Source organism: Acipenser ruthenus, chromosome 20 (genome assembly GCF_902713425.1).
Source record: "Acipenser ruthenus chromosome 20, fAciRut3.2 maternal haplotype, whole genome shotgun sequence".
Classification (NCBI taxonomy): Eukaryota; Metazoa; Chordata; class Actinopteri; order Acipenseriformes; family Acipenseridae; genus Acipenser; species Acipenser ruthenus.
Window position 1 is genome coordinate 5,522,964 of NC_081208.1, and position 15,803 is coordinate 5,538,766.

The 15,803-nt window shown below is 45.7% G+C and overlaps 1 protein-coding gene across 8 annotated transcripts in view; it reads left to right on the forward strand.

Moving 5' to 3' along the window:
• The window catches only part of LOC117425584 (rootletin-like), a 36,267-nt gene extending 21,910 nt beyond the window's left edge, over positions 1-14,357 (forward strand). For all 8 annotated transcript variants that reach the window (XM_058993298.1, XM_058993297.1, XM_058993292.1 and 5 more), the window contains 17 exons: positions 159-338; positions 604-738; positions 2,584-2,727; positions 2,806-3,044; positions 3,230-3,389; positions 3,670-3,837; positions 4,327-4,711; positions 5,886-6,064; positions 6,316-6,436; positions 6,665-6,828; positions 8,226-8,441; positions 9,162-9,386; positions 9,501-9,650; positions 9,744-9,944; positions 10,425-10,556; positions 12,490-12,669; positions 13,098-14,357. In XM_058993298.1, coding sequence (XP_058849281.1) covers positions 159-338; positions 604-738; positions 2,584-2,727; positions 2,806-3,044; positions 3,230-3,389; positions 3,670-3,837; positions 4,327-4,711; positions 5,886-6,064; positions 6,316-6,436; positions 6,665-6,828; positions 8,226-8,441; positions 9,162-9,386; positions 9,501-9,650; positions 9,744-9,944; positions 10,425-10,556; positions 12,490-12,669; positions 13,098-13,184 — 3,066 coding nt within the window. In that variant the 3' untranslated portion in view covers positions 13,185-14,357. The remainder of the gene's footprint in view (positions 1-158; positions 339-603; positions 739-2,583; positions 2,728-2,805; positions 3,045-3,229; positions 3,390-3,669; positions 3,838-4,326; positions 4,712-5,885; positions 6,065-6,315; positions 6,437-6,664; positions 6,829-8,225; positions 8,442-9,161; positions 9,387-9,500; positions 9,651-9,743; positions 9,945-10,424; positions 10,557-12,489; positions 12,670-13,097) is intronic.
• The last annotated feature ends 1,446 nt before the right edge of the window (positions 14,358-15,803 follow it).

Below are 15,803 nucleotides of genomic sequence, written 5' to 3' on the forward strand. Positions count from 1 at the left end.
CCATATAAAGACTAGAAGAGTTTATTTTTTATTTTTATCCGATGAGGCCGTCGTGCATGAGAGTTCATTGATCTTTGGGTGAAATCAGTCGGCTGCAGAGTGAGGTTGAGATGCACCTGTTTTTAATTCTGCTGAGTGTGAGTGTGTGTGTGTTTCAGGAGGCACTGAGGCTCACACTGGAGGCACAGCGGGACGAGATTCTGTACACGCTGACTCGCGAGCGTGAGGAGATAGTGTCTCGCTACGAGGCTGAGAAAGAGGAGCTGAACAAGGAGATCACAGAACTGCAGCAAGAGAGGGACCAGAGCCTGCTGATAGCGGAGAGTGAGAAGCAACAGGTACAGGAGAGAGAGAGAGAGAGATGGGGTCCCACAGCCCTGCAATCAGACCGGTGCTCAATTATAATCACAATTACAGTTACAGCAGAATTGTTTGCTGAAATTGCAATTGCATACTCTTTTGTTCAATGATATGGTATAATTACAATTACCCAGGTGTGCTTGACTTCAACTACAATTGCATAGTAATTGCAACTACGAATTGCACAATTACAAGTGATTGGGGTGTGAGTACAGCGTCTGTCTGTCTGTTTGTCTGTCCCAGGCCCTGTCACTGAAGGAGTCAGAGAAGACGATCCTCTCGGAGAAACTGACCAGCGTCCAGCACGAGCTGGGCACCACCAGCATGGAGCTGGAGAGGGTCCGACGGGAAGCACAGAGCAGACAGGAGCAGGAGCGGGTGAGCGCAGCAACTTCCACTGCCTCAAATTAAAGGGATAATTCATGCCACTCGCATGCTCCCAATGCCCCTTACCTGTTTAATATCTTATTACTAGGGCTGTATTTTTTTCACTATAAAAAATACCGTGTTTCACGGTCTGAAAATGATTTCACGATTTAAACAGATTTGTTAAAATATAAAAAAAAATAGCGTTGTCACATTCTAAATGAAGAATTTTCTGCAGCGTTATTATATAACATATTTAAATGCTTATCTGAAAAACAGTAAATGCTAAATTGTATTATATTTAGTTTATGTCCACTTTTTTAAAGGCGTTCATTTTTCAATTATCAAGCAAAATAAAAACATAAATGAATGTAAAAATAATAAGACACTGGAAATGTCTTTCGGAAATGGGAATTTTACATATTGCACGTCAATGGGTAAATATCAGGAAAATCCGTGATTATTGTTAAAAAAACTACAGCCTTACTTATTAGATGTGTTCTGTATTATATTCTGTCATTTCCCGCTAGATTGTTTGTAGGCTTGCTACTATTTGATTTTAATTTTTTTTCCAAATCTGATTAATATCAACTTTTATTTTTGAAAGAATTTACTTTTTTTTTATTTTTCAATTCAAGCAAGGAATAGGTGAAATCTACCCTTTTGCTTTAAAAACAATGTTTTATGCCACTGAGAAACATCTCATTTAGTGAAACCCCTTTTTCATATTCATCATTCAACAAAGCCATGCTTACAAACACTCTAATTGAAATAACGTTTGGTCACAGCGGAGCTATACCTTGTAAAGATAAAGATCCTACACAAATTAAAAAATTGTCTCAAATAAACTGTAGAAAATGCAGCTCCCCCCTCTCCTGCTTCAGCACAGCTGGACTCAGAGTCACTGGAAGGTAAGGCAGACATGCCCGCTTCGTCCTGCCGCGGAGACTTCAGCCGTCGGTCAGGGTATTGATTATTCATTAAGTGTTTTCCTCTTGCGCCCCATTTTCAAATCAAACTAGTAACTGTCACCGTATACCTATAGCAGAAGTTTACCTACACCTTGACCCGCTCATTTCAAAGTAGGCGCTTTGAATGACAGGCGCTGTAGCTGGCAAATGAAAGTGCACAGTCAGTGCAGGTCTTGATGATTGACAGTAATTTAAACAAATGCGCTGCTTCAGTCAACGAGATCTATCAGAACAGGATGAAACTACAGTACTAACAGACCACTGAGATGACTGAGACAGGACAGACAGTAAGTATAAAGACTACACAGACTAGAGATGATTTCTAAATGATTATCATTGGTAAGAAAATAAAAAAATAGCAAGTGGTTTTACTGACGTTTATCCTATATAAATTTATTTGTCAAACTCATATATTTTTGGGGGAATTCGACGTTTAAAAAAAGCTTTACCAATTTTTTATATCAAAGCAGCAAGCCTAATTATTTGTCATTATTAACTTCCAGCAAACAGTTGCTTCTGAAAAAAAAGTCCAGTTGTGTAGAGGTGAGGTGGGAAGGATATTGGCGTTTTTTTACATGACACAATCCTTAAATTGATTCATTTTCCAGCGCAATAGAAAACTAGATTTGTAAAAGTCTTTTTGAGTCTTTTTCCGATCTGAAAATGTCAATTACATTTTTAATATTAACATGGTTTTATTTGCTTAGAAGTGGTGGCATTTGGCAGTATCATTTTGAATCTGCTGAATTTTTTTTGAGAGTGGAGTCATTCTTCAGATAATCCACATGCCTAACAGCACTCAAACATGCTGGATTATTCTCCCATTTAAACGCTGCTGTGGAGCTCCTCCCTGACTCGCAGTGTGTTGTGTGTTTCTGTGTGACAGAACACTGTGAGAAATCTGACGACTGAACTGAGGGAGTTCCGGACCCAGTTTGAGGACGCGGTGACGGCTCACGAGAGGGAAGTGAAGAGCCTGCATGAGCAGAACAAGGAGGTGGGGAGGCAGAGGGAGAGCGTGCTCAGAGAGGTGAGGACTGGGGGAGAAAAACTGTTGATTTGACTCTGGATGCTTGTTCGTGTTTGACGGCTGTTCTCTCTATCTCAGCTGGAGGAGGCCCGCACAGCGGTGCGTCTGGGAGAGGAGGCGCGGGACGGGGTGCGGAGGGAGCTGCTGGAGGCTCAGCGCAGGCTGCGAGAGGCACAGGACGTCCGGGAGAGCCAGCGCAAAGACATCCTGGATCTGCGACGCAGCCTGGGGGACCAGGACAAGGAGAGAGACACCCTGCATGCTTCCAACACAGAGCTGAGAGAGGCTGTGAAGAGAGCAGAGAGCGAGAGGATCAGGTGAGAGGGAGCAGGAGGAATAGAGGAGGCAAGGAACAGCTGAGATAGCAATCAGGTGAGGTAGGGGATTAAGGGAGAGTAGGGAAAAGAGCAGGGAGAGGGTGAGGGCTGGATGAGGGGAAAGGGAGAAGGGAATCTGGTATGGGCTAAAGGTGAGATGTTATCACTCGCACCTGTTTCGTCAGTTTGAAGAGGCTGAACGAGGAGAAGGAGCAGAAGCTGGCTGTGCTGGAGGAGAGCCGAGCCGCATTAGAGCGAGAGGCCGCAGAGCTGAGGGCGGGGCTTCGCGAGGTCGAGAGGTCACGGCTAGAGGCCCGCAGAGAGCTGCAGGAGCTGCGCCGCCAGGTAACAAACACCTGAGTACCCCGGGGGGGGGGGGAATAAAACAATTTAGAGGTATAGAAACACTGAACTGGAACTGCAGCAAGAAACAACTTCAATGCAGGAAGTAGCAAATACATTACTGAGTAGTTTCTTGCTAGTTTTTATACCTTTCTGAAAATGTGACTGGCTTCAAAACAAGGTCCTCTGTGTCTCTTTCTCAAGTGAAGAGAAGCAGCTGGAAGTGGCTCACCACCAGACTGGGGTGTGTAAGGCTCAGTGTCTCTCTCTCTCTCCCCCCTAGGTGAAGCTCCTGGACAGTGAGAAGGAGCAGAGGGGCCGGGAGGTGGCTGAGCTGCAGGCTCGGGTCTCTCTGGATGAGCAGAGGGAGGGGGACACACGCAGGGAATCCTTCGGACTCAAGCAGAGGATCATGGAGACTGAGGCTGTCCGGGACAGCGCACGCAAGGAGGTGGGGAGGGGTGAAATGAACTACTCCTACCTGCACTTAGTGTGCTGCTTGCTGGTTGTACAGTATTTAAATAGATACTCTGGTGCACATTCCCCAGGTACAGAAGATGATACGTTGTCAGAAAGTCCCCAGGGTCTCTCCTAGTAAAAGTGCTAACCACTGGATTGCTGGGAGAGCTGCTCACTTGCGAATCCCACTTGCGGCAAGTTTCTGATCTTGCTAGGGACCCACATTGAGCTCTGCATTGACCTTTGCTCTCCCAGATGGTTAGGGAGGAGAAGCAGCTGGGGATAGTTCCCCTTATGGGGCTTCAGTCACCCGTCATGTGGAGACTGTTCTAACTTTCCTTGCCTCCAACTTGGTAGCTTAGGTTCGGTGGGTGTAAAGAAGTGATTGGCTTAAGAGTGGGAGTGGAGGTTGCGCTTAAGTCTTTCTGATGGGGTAGGGCAAATAATGACAATAAAAAATAACTTGTGGAGTTCCCGGCAGGTTTCCAGCCTCCAGCGCAGGATGACGGAGTTGGAGGCGGAGTGCCGGCTGCGCGAGAGGGAGCTGGCAGCCCAGCTGGAGGAAGCGCGAGGCAACGAGAAGAAGCTGCAGGACAACACGCGCAACCTGGAGCTGCGGGCTGAGCAGGCGCGGGGGGAGCTGACGGAGCTGGGGCTGGCGCTGAGTGAGGCACAGGGGCGCATCTCCGGCCTGGAGGCGGAGCTGACACGACTCGACGGGCACAAGAGAGAGCTGGAGTTCAAACTGGGCAGCCTGCACTCCACCCTGAGCCGCACCCTGGGCATCGGGGGGCGGGGCCGCGGGAACAGCCCCGCCCTCCGCGGACGCAGCCACTCCCCTCGGCGCTCACTCTCGCCACCGAAAGGTGAGTGGCAGGATAGCAGGGGGCACTGCATGGGGAGGACTGATAAATGTTTTCAGCAACTCTTATTAGGAGATGTTTATTTCAGTAGCTCAAATCTAGATTACGTTGCTGCTTGATCTATTCAGTGCTGCTTAAAGCCGTCCCCAACAAGAAATTGCCTGTGCGTTGGGTCATAAAGTCTTCTTTCCCACCCAGAGTCCTCGGGGGAAGACAGTCTCATACCATAACAGACTCATTGCATCACACCCCCTGAAGCCCAATGTCTGACACTTCTTTCTCAAATTCTCATCTGGTGTTAGTGTGGTCTAGTGGTTGCAAGTGCCCTTCTGCAAAACTTAAAACCATGCAGTTACTACACAACTTGACTGCAACTCATGGTGTTTACCACCAGATGTCTCTCTAGATTCCCTCTCTCTGTCAACGTAGAACTTCTAGCATGTTCTTGTCATCATAGGGACTGGGAGGCAGTGTGTTGTAGTGGTTTGGGCTCAGAAACTGGGAGGCAATAAGCTAGAGGACTGATAATATCATTTCTTAAATCTTCTCTTAAATAGAGACCCTATTTCAAGCCATGCTTCTGTGTCAGTCCCTTTGCTTCAGACCAGCTCCTCTGTCTAAACACTGCTGTGTTTTTATTGCGGAAGGGCTGTGTCCAGCAGTAAACAGCTGTCTCCCAGCGTAAATACATTGCTTCATCTCGCATTGGAACCGTCCTTGAGCTGCTCAGTGCAGGTCACAGTGAGGGCGCCATTCACAGGGAGACGGGAATCTCAGAGTGAGGACGATGCTGAGGTTACTGTCATTATTAATTTAATGTCTGCCCAACAAAAACTTTTCATGTGGACAAAAAAGAGCCAAGGGTTGTCTGTGTAAAGAAGCAACAACAGAAAAAAAGTCAAACAAGATGCAATTGTTGCCAACTTACTTTTCAATTTCAGGTTTATGACTTGAAGTCTAATTGTATGCTGTTTAACTTGGCTGCCTCATTTGTACAACATATTTATACAGCTGAGGTTCAAATGTTTTCAAGTGATACCGAACACCCTGTTGAGACAAGCTTAATACTCGCTGCCTGCTGTGCTGTATCTCAACAATAGATGTTTTCATTGTTATTCACGTAACCTGGATGATACCTCTTGACTGGAGGTTAAAGGGGATATTTGATTTCATCCAGGATTGGATGAGAGCAGGAGGAGCCCCCTGGCTCGGATGGAGACCCCAGAGAGAGGCCCCGCCTCCAGACCCGCCTCCCCTGACCGCACGGACACACCCTTCCCAGAACTGGACCCTGAGACAGTCCGGAGTGCGCTCAGAGAGTTCCTGCAGGAGCTGAGAGACACGCAGAGAGAGCGGGTGAGAGAGGAAGCTTCATCCTGCTTATTAGCGGAATAGTTACATGTCGACGCATACGTAACTACATGCCAGTGCTTTACTTGCAGTAGTGGGTTGAGCCAAGCCTGTTTAACTTTTTGTTATTCGTTGAAAAGTCTTCAAGTAAAGGTAAATGTTAACCTTGTATATCCCAGTTTATTTGCGGGTTCCAGACCTTCCTTTTTTGGTAATGCCGTGGCCCTGTTAACCTGCGTCTCTGTCTCGTTGAGCAGGATGAGGCCCGTACACAGTCCGGGACTCTCGCTCGGCAGCTCGGGGAGATGGAAGCAGATCGAGACGGGACCCAACAGAGGCTGCAGCAGCTGCAGAAATCCCTGGCCGAGTGCGAGGAAGGTGAGCGAAACCCTGCACGCCTGTGGGTGTCACAGACAGGTGTAGCATCCTCGATTTTTATTATCATAGCTATACAGCGTTTATCAAGTGATCGGACAGGCCAGCTCTTATGACATTTTCAGGTGAAAAGGTTGAGCCCCAGATTAAAATATTTGGCAATTGTGGGCTGTTTTTTTCGTATGTTTTTTGACTGGGTGAACTCTTGAAAGCTGCTGCGCTGTGTTCCAGGGAAGCGTGGTGCGGACGGCCGGCTCAGCTCTGCTCAGACCGCTCTTATGCTGCAGGAGGAACTGATTCGGCGCAGTGAGCGCGAGCGCAAGGCTCTGCTGGACAAGGTGGCCACGCTGGAGAGGAGTGTGCAGGGAGCAGAGAGCGAGCGCCGTGGCACGCAGGTAACACCGGCAAAGGGGGCTGATTCATCTGAAAATGTTATTACCTGTTATAATATTCAATTTTGTGTGTCCGCCATTGTTGTTTCAGCTTAGGTCATGATTTATCAGGCTTACTAACTATATCCAACAAAAACTGCTTCTGGAAAGACTCCTCAAGGCTGATGGGAGATGGGGAAGCATGTCAGTGTTGCACAGGCTTCAGTGCAGTGCCTTTCCACCTTACCGCAGTACAAATGTACCTTCAGACTGCCGGAATAGGTAGTAAGGGTGACCAGTAATGACCGTAGTCGAAACACTAGAGAATCACGCATTACACACTTAAATTTTTAAAGGTAGAAAATTAAATACTGAATTAGGGAAAGGTTGATGATAAACTATTAAGGTTTTTAAGAAATGAAGTCCATTAGTAAACATGCGTCCAGCCCAGAGTCACCCCTGCTCCCCTCTCTCTGTCTGAGCACTGTGTCTGTCAGCCCTGGCTGTGCTCCTCGGTAACTGAGGCTGGCGTGGTGCCAGCTGGCTTGGGCAGCACCAGGTCTGAGCTCTGCTGAGTGTGCAGACTGAAGCAGGGCTAGAGAGGGACTGGACTGGAGCACTGCTGCAAAACTCCACAGACAGACGGAGAGACGTGCAGACAGAGACACACACATATTACACTGGCAGTCAGGCCCTGCTGTGTGAGATCATTGACTGTCTTAGGAAATATTTCTCCAGGGCTGCTTTTCTGCAAGCTTGCAATCCACAGAACTATTTCCTCTTCTCAGCTATGCATGTAACTCACTTCATTCCTCCCAGAGCCATTTGGATTCGCTCGCTCCAGAAATACCATTCGCAGTCCTTAGTAACTGAGAGACTAATAAATACAGTACAAATGCATTAAAAGGCACTATGGTCACAGCCAGACCTTTTGAAATAGATCAACTATAAAACGCATACAATAGCCAGGGTCGATGGCAGGATTTAGATCAGAAATCCTTTTGGCCTTTTAAGGTATAGGAAAGATAACCACGCAAAATCGGAGACTGCTGTAGTAGTATAGGAAAGATAACTCCACTGAAAACCGCAGTAATCAAAACTAATATCCAGTGCCCCTTCGTTATCGGGTGTCCCTTTATACTGCAGAACAGGTTATAAGACAGTGTGGTCATGGCTTCCATTTGCCCCATAATACCAATCCACTAGCACTTGTATTCTTTATTTATTTTTTATAAGACAGAAAACAAATACCTCTGACTTCCGACTATTGTGTTATAAAGGGGGAGCATTGTATTTATATCTATGGCCATGCTGGTATTCATTTATCAGAATAAAACATTAAGGTAAAGTTAGTGCTCTCACTGTTCTAAACCTTTAGATTCTCACCCAGACCGCTTCTCCCTGTCCTGTCCCTTCTCCAGGATAAGATAAACAAGCTGAAGGCTGGCGAGGCGAGGCTGGAGGCAGAGAGGAGGAGGCTGAAGGAGGCTCTGGAGGCAGCAGAGAGCAGAGGCACCAAGCTGGAGCTGGCCAGGCGCGCTCTGGAAGGGGAGCTGCAGAGAATGAAGCTGGGGCTGGGGGACAAGGAGACTGAGATCCAGGCGGCACAGGACCGCATAGACACTCTGCAGAGACAGGCGAGAGAGAGAGACGGAGTGGGGAATGGGTTGCATTCAGGTTGCTGTAGTGTACAGTGGTAAAAGCAAATCTGGCCAAGCATGATAAAGCACAGCATTAAGATGCAGGTCTATTGTGGTAAATCAAGCTAGTGCTAGAGCTAGTGCTAGTGCTGTGGAAATCATCCACAGCACTAGCTCAGGGGTGGCCACAGTTGGCCCTTCCAGACCTGGTCTTTGTTCCAACCCTATTCCATCCAAACCCTGAAATAGTTCATTATCTTATTGTACCTGTTAAACCTGGAGTGCAGTGGCCCTCCAGGACTTAGATTGGTTCAGCTAGTGCAGGGGTGTCCAATCGGCCACTTGACTTGCACAAGAAAATCTATATGCATGTGTGAATGTGCTCCAGTGGAATCATTGCTCCTTCTTAAATATTCCTTTGGAATTATTTGCTTAAAAGACACTTGTTAGTAATATTTTACACAAGAACAGTGGGAATGAGAAGACAGGATTTTTAAGGAGTGTTTCTAGATGTTTCTGATTCACCTGCTAGGCTTTTGCATTTATAACCCTCCATGTGAGAGTTCTTCCTACCTTCTGTTTTGAGGTTTCTTTTACTCAGCTTCTATTTGTGTTCTCTTGTACTCTTTAGTAGTGCAGTTAATATTTCTTCAATTAAATTCCCACTTCCCCTTGTTTTGTGTCGATGTATACGTGTGTGTGTGTGTGTGCGCGCAGGTGTCGGACAGCGAGATGAAGGCCAGCGCCCTGAAGCTGGAGCTGGATCGGCTGCACCTGGCCCTGGCGAGGGCGGAGGAGAGCGAGGGCACACTGAAGGAGCGTCTCCAGAGCCTTGCGCAGTGCGTGGCAGAGAGCAACACCAGCCAGGCCGCCACCCAGGACCGCTTGCTCACCCTGCAGAAGAGCCTGAGCGCCAGCGAGCAGGAGCGTCGCCTCCTGCAGGTCACCTCCAGAACTACAACAACATTCACATTGATAGTGTAGCACAGTGCAGTCTCTCCTCCACTCTCCCTCCCTCAGTATTGCTCATCCTTGTTTTCCTGTCGCCCCCTGCAGGAGAGGTTGGAGAGCGCGCGGTCGTCTGTCTTGGAAGGAAAGAAGAATGCCGGGATGCTGAGTGAGCGTGTGCAGACTCTACAGAGCGAGCTGGGGGAGATGGAGCTGAAAAGGGGAGAGCTGGAGGGGCAACTGCAGCAACACCAGGAGGTGGGAGAGAGAGGAGACCGGGTAAACAGGAATCCACACTGTGTGCAATCCATATCTCTACAGGGCTGATGCACAATGTGTTTTTTGCTGCAGTTGTTGCGTCAGCGCATGGAGTCGGAAGAGGCTGCGCTGAGAAGCCTGGAGAAGCTGCAGGGAGAGCGGGCTCTGGCGCAGGAAAGGCTGAGGAGTCTGCAGAGGGCCGTAGCCCAGCTGGAGAGCGAGAAGAGGGAGGCGGAGAGGGCCGCAGTCAGGCTGGAGAAAGACAAGGCAGCTCTCCGCAACACACTTGACAAGGTGGGAACCCTTTCAGAACAAGCTGATTAAAAAAAAATACTAAAAATCATTTCAATGACACACGTTTCAACTAGAGGCCGTGTTCAGTGTTGTCTTTGAAAAAGACTTCTGGTCAAAATGTTTGTCACTGTATTTATTTCGTTTCTTAATGAATCACTTTTGAGTGTTTTATAGGGGAGTGCTTGTTAAGTTTTGGCGCTTTTATGTTCAATTGTGTGGTGGTTTTGTGATGTGGAATATATTAGTCTAATGGAAGCCAAACTAAAACCATAAAAACCCATTTCACAGAGCTGGATTGAAACCAAGACCTCAGAGGTTAAAGGCTAGTGAATAAGCACCACCCAGCCCTTCTGAAATATTTTCTTACCTCTCATTGCCACGGGTGGAGCAAGGAGTCTAAAAGATGCGAGGTCTCCTCTAGGGAGTGCTGCAGGTCGGGGTGTGTCTGTTGAAAGCTTGTTTTCCCCTGTCTGGGCCCAGGTTGAACGTGAGAAGTTGAAGATGGAGGAGGGGAGCATGCGTCTGTCAGCGGAGAAGGGGCGTCTGGACCGCTCGCTGAGCTCTGTGGAGCAGGAACTGGTGGACTCTCAGAGACAGATCCAGCTGCTACAGGTAGGAGGCGCTCTCCTTACAGCTCACAACAAGACGGGTAGAGGGGGAGATACGCATTCTCACACACTCAATCCCTGGCCTCTCACAGCCAGCACGTTTTCATTTCCCCACTCTCTGTCCAGGGCCCCTTCAGTTTTTCAGCTGTTTTTCCCATTATGTCTTTCAAAACCACACAAGAGACAGAGTTCTGCGGAACGCTTTTTTTTAATTTCACCGGCCTTTCTTTGCCAGAGCATGAACCAGCTTTGAAAAAGGATCAGACTTGGACTGGCTACAGTGTGCTGTCTAACTGCATAGGAGGGGAGAGGAGGGAGGGGAGGGGGTGGGGGGGTGGGGGGGTGGGGGGGTTGACAAGAAAATTGGACTGGGTGTAACTCATTCTGCAAAGTGCGTTCCGCCGAAATGAAAAGGGGGTCTGGGAGAGGGGCTGGAATGTGAATGGAGTGTGGTGGCTGCCAGCACACACACACACTGACGTGCTTCCATTTGCCTTATTGTAACCAGATGCTGGTGAATCGATGAATTCACGGCTTTTTAGTAGTGTTTTTATTATTTCTAAGTTAAGTTGTTGGCCACATGTTGGTTCTGCTTGTCTGCCTCCCTCTCAAATTTGAGGCATTGTGGGTTTTCGGATTTCTTCATTGGTCTTTGGGGGGGGGGAAGAAAGAATTTGTCCTTTTAAAACCTGGCTATGGAATGAGGGTCAGAGTGACAGGCTGTATTAGAAAAATAAGGTAAAACTAAATGAAAGACGTAATCTTTAATGGGATAAGACTTTCCTAAGGTTTCACAGACCCAGATATGCCAGCCCTAATCCAGGACCACCTATCGTAAGGTAGTTTAGATCCATATTCAGGTACGCTGGCAAAGACACATTTCCTGTGAAACCAGCAAGGATTGCTCGGAATAATACTCAACCTACTCCTAACTGAAACGGTTTTGCTTTTTTTAACCATTAAAATTCACATTATTTGCCTTCAGCCAGGCCACAGAACAAAGTCCTAATGTACTGTTGCTTTCTCTTGGGCTGGCAAGCTGTTACTCAATATGACGTCTTTATTTATTTATTTTCTTGGGCAGGTAAATGTAATGGACAAAGGGGGTGGGGGTCAAGCCTGGGGCTGCCGAAGCGCAGTTAGTAATTCTTTATTGGGATTGGCTGATGGTTGGGGTTTTCTGTTTCTATTGGTTGGCTGTGCGTGGAAAGGAGGAGTTAAGCAGGGTAAGAAGGAAGATGGCGTTGTGTCTGGTGAGTGTGTCGCCCAGCCCTCCTCCCTGCTGTAGCACTGCTTTGCTTTACAGTATCACTTCAAGGGCTTATAATGAATGTTCCGGTCTTACCCTTGTACTCCTTTTCCACTGGCACATCCGAGCCATGAGGCCCCCAGGCCGTCACGGTATGGGTGATTTTCCACTGGCTATGTGTCCAAACCGTGAAACTCTGGCCTCGCAACATCTGAATCTTGTTATTATGTTGCATCATTCGACAACCATACTTTTTTGTTTTTTACCATACAGCATCGAAGGCAGAGTATCTTGCTTGGCAGGTTCAAATTACTGCTCTCTCTGAGAAGCATTCTTCTCCTCTTTACCTAATCACAACCATACCCTCTGGATCTGCCATTCTCAATTCAGACACATCTCAATACCACGCGGCTCCACACGTTCATTGCGCGTGGCTTCAGTTGCACGGCTCCTGCTGCACCACGCTGGGCTGGCTTGGCCCTGGCCCGGCTCAGTTGTGCAGTGGAAAAGAGGAATTGTAGCTTTGGGATCTTCATATTACATATTACTGCACAATAATAAGAGATAATGCTGCTTTCGGGAGCTGGTTTAAAACTCATAGTCGTGCTGCTTGCTAGCTTTTATTTTCCTGTTATTTACTGTGCATGGTGCCGGTGTGTCAGTGCCTAAGAGCGTGTGTGTCTCTCAGGCCCAGCTTGGTGAGATGGAGCAGACGCAATCCCAGGGCCTCACGGAGGTGTCTCGGAGACTCCAGCAGGATATGCAGCAGGAGACGGAGCGGCTCCGGGGAGCTCAGCTGCAGGCCGAGAGGACTCTGGAGGCGCGAGAGAGAGCACACCGACAGCGTGTCAAGGGGCTGGAGGAGCAGGTACACAACACTCACTCACTCGCTCATACAAACACATTAAAAATAAGTGAAGAAACACTGATGAAAATTACTGGCTGAAGTGTTTCTACTTGATGTAGTTTTACCTTACAGTGTAAGGCCTCGTCATCAATTTTAAAGTGAAAATTATTGGGTCACTTCGTGTCTTACACATTTTCATTGAAAAAGTAGACTTGATTTATTATTTATAGTTATATGTTTGTATTTATATCACATGCAGTGTTCAATTTATAGTCATTTATCAGCATGAAGATGCTTAGAAAACGGGACATTTTCTGGTTAAACTAAACTTTTTTATTGGCTGTTTTAAACGCATAAACCTTTACAGCTTTTCCGGTTTGATAACTGCTAAATCTGAAGGCCGCGGAACACCAGGCAGCCCTGCACTCAGTCTCTCGCTGTCCCCTCAGGTCTCCACGCTGAAGGAGCAGCTGCAGCAGGAACTCCGAAGGCGCCAGCCTCACTTCTCCCACTCCTCCATCCTGTCTGGAAACTGAGACACAGACCCTGCACCCCTGTACACACTGAAACGTTCCTGCATGCAACCCTCACAGGAGAACTGATCCCATCAACGCTAATGAAACTGAAATAGGATTTTAACTACTGGCCATAAATGTTGAACAGGTAACAGCCCCCTGAACACTGGTGGCAAGAGGAGGCTTACTCTCACCCAGGCCTCTCTGGGTAAATAGTCTCAAACTGATTTCCCATTAATATGTTCTTATTGATATTTTAAAGTTTGGCTTTTATGTAGAATCTCAAATGCTATTTCTGGCGTAACCCAGTACATTTATTTTTAAATCTATAATGAGGCTGATTTTAATAACTGGTTGCATAGTATACATCTTTGTGTACGGTGGGTTGGGGACATTCTGATTGGTGGAGGAGACGGGACACGCACAGGTCATTTCCTTTGCAACAATCATTCCTTAACACCATTTTTGAATTGCCTTTTTTAAAATCAGTTTTAGTTTAGTCTTATTTTTTTATAAACAATTTTTGGTACAACATTGTATTGTACATTTAGACTGTGACAATTAATTTTATATAAAATAGCACTTTATTAGTAATAGACAACCGAAATTACCACTAATATTTTCTGTGATTTTTATTATTCAACAGTGTTAATGTCTGGTGCTACAAACAGGAAGTGATGCAGTTTCTTGCCATGTAAAATGGCATCATATATTATGATCAAATTACATTGCTGAAGGATATGCAAGTTCCTATCCTCAATAATAATCATTGCAACTGTACCAATTTATATAATCTTAGAAATGTGTTTGATATCGCTGTTCATTATTATTTGCTTCACGTCACAACACTAAATCGCAAAACAAGGACACAAAGATGTTTATAATAACTGTCCGTGTCATGACTATTTGAAGGTAGCAGTTATTTTTGGTACTGTATTTTAATAAACTTAATTATATTATCACATTTTTCAACTAAAAATAAATGGCATCAGAAACCTACAAACACACCTTACCTTAAGAAATGTATGTTAAACCATACCAGCACTTTGTAAAGGAGGACATAGAAACCAAATCTATAATTCCTTTACAATGATTTAAGAAATACTGGTTTTGTGGGTGGCTTGAGAGTACTGTGAAGTAAGGTTTTTGGTTTGTTTTTATCCAGAAAAATATTTTAAAAGCCATACAATTAAATCAATAAAAAAATAAATACAAAAAATAAGACACTGCTTAAGCTAGCTTGGTTCCCCACTCTTGCCTCATGATTACATCACGATTACATCACTAAAACTCACAGAACGTTGGCTCCTGAACATTCCAATATGTCAAGGTAACAAACCAACTGTTTACCTGAGCGATCTGAAGACTGTTTTACTGTTTGGAAGTGTGTCTTACATTTTTTCACTAGATAGATTACAGGTTTCTTGCGTGTAACAATAAATAGAAAAAACTGCTGTCAAAAAAGCTTATGTTTTTTGTGTACTTGTAGGTCCTAATATCAGACCTAGACTAGTGTGCAAGTTGTTTGTGATGACTAGATTATCACTTGATAATCCCAATACTTACTTCAGGACATCTTTGAAGAATCACAGAAGACCCAAACAAAACTGTAAACTGTCTAACCGATCACCCACACCCACACCTTGGTGAAACAATTTGACATGAGGGAGACACACCCTTTTTTTGGCAGTTCAAGTGCAGTTTTTTTGTTTTTATTAACTCTCTATTAAAAAAACAAAACACCAGAAAACAAAAAAAACAAGTAAATAGTACTATGATACTGTGTATGCAAAATGCAAAAACCAAACCCCAATGTGTATTATACAGAGGCTAGATCACTCACCAGTCCTGTCTATCTGTGGAACAGAACACAACAAGAGTATAAGATGCAGGAAACACACAGTACGGGACAATGTGATACAGTACAGGAGAGCACTGCTCACAAAAGTGTATATATACGTATATAAGTATAAAGCACAGCACCATTTCAGCAAAATGCATCACTATGAGAAGAATACAGTACATTGTAGTGTTCTTAGGATAAGGGGGTCTTGTAAGATGGATCTGACAAAGTATGTGTACCAAGCCTGAGGTAACATTTTACATTACAGTCCACTCTGAGCATAAAAGAACTGACATCTCATGAGATCCGGTAACTACCTGTGGTAATCCTGGTAAAGCTGTAAACAGTACTACGCACAGGTGTAATCTAGTAAAGCCCCAGTCCATGCAGCTCACAATATTCCTGTACATTGAATACAGAAGAGCACCAATAACCCAGCACCAGGGTGTGGAACAGAGGCAGCAGTGTAGGGAAGTACAGTACCTTCAACAAGCAACCTCTTCATGAGAGACAGCACACGGTACAGTACAGTCCTGCTACACTGGAAATAAAGCAGCGAAAAAAATACATTGCCAAGCATGCTTTCAGCTTTTTGATGCATATTTTACCTTACGAGCACAGAGAAACCATCTGTTGTAAATAGGGAGAGATACTCTGGCTCAGCTGTTCCCTTAAAGAGAAACATCAATTCACTGAATTACAGAAGTAAAAAAAAAAAAAGGAAAATAACACCACCTTAAAGGGAAGGTGGTTTTAGCCACATTTTTTTTAAAATAAAAGCTAAACCTTTGGTAAAT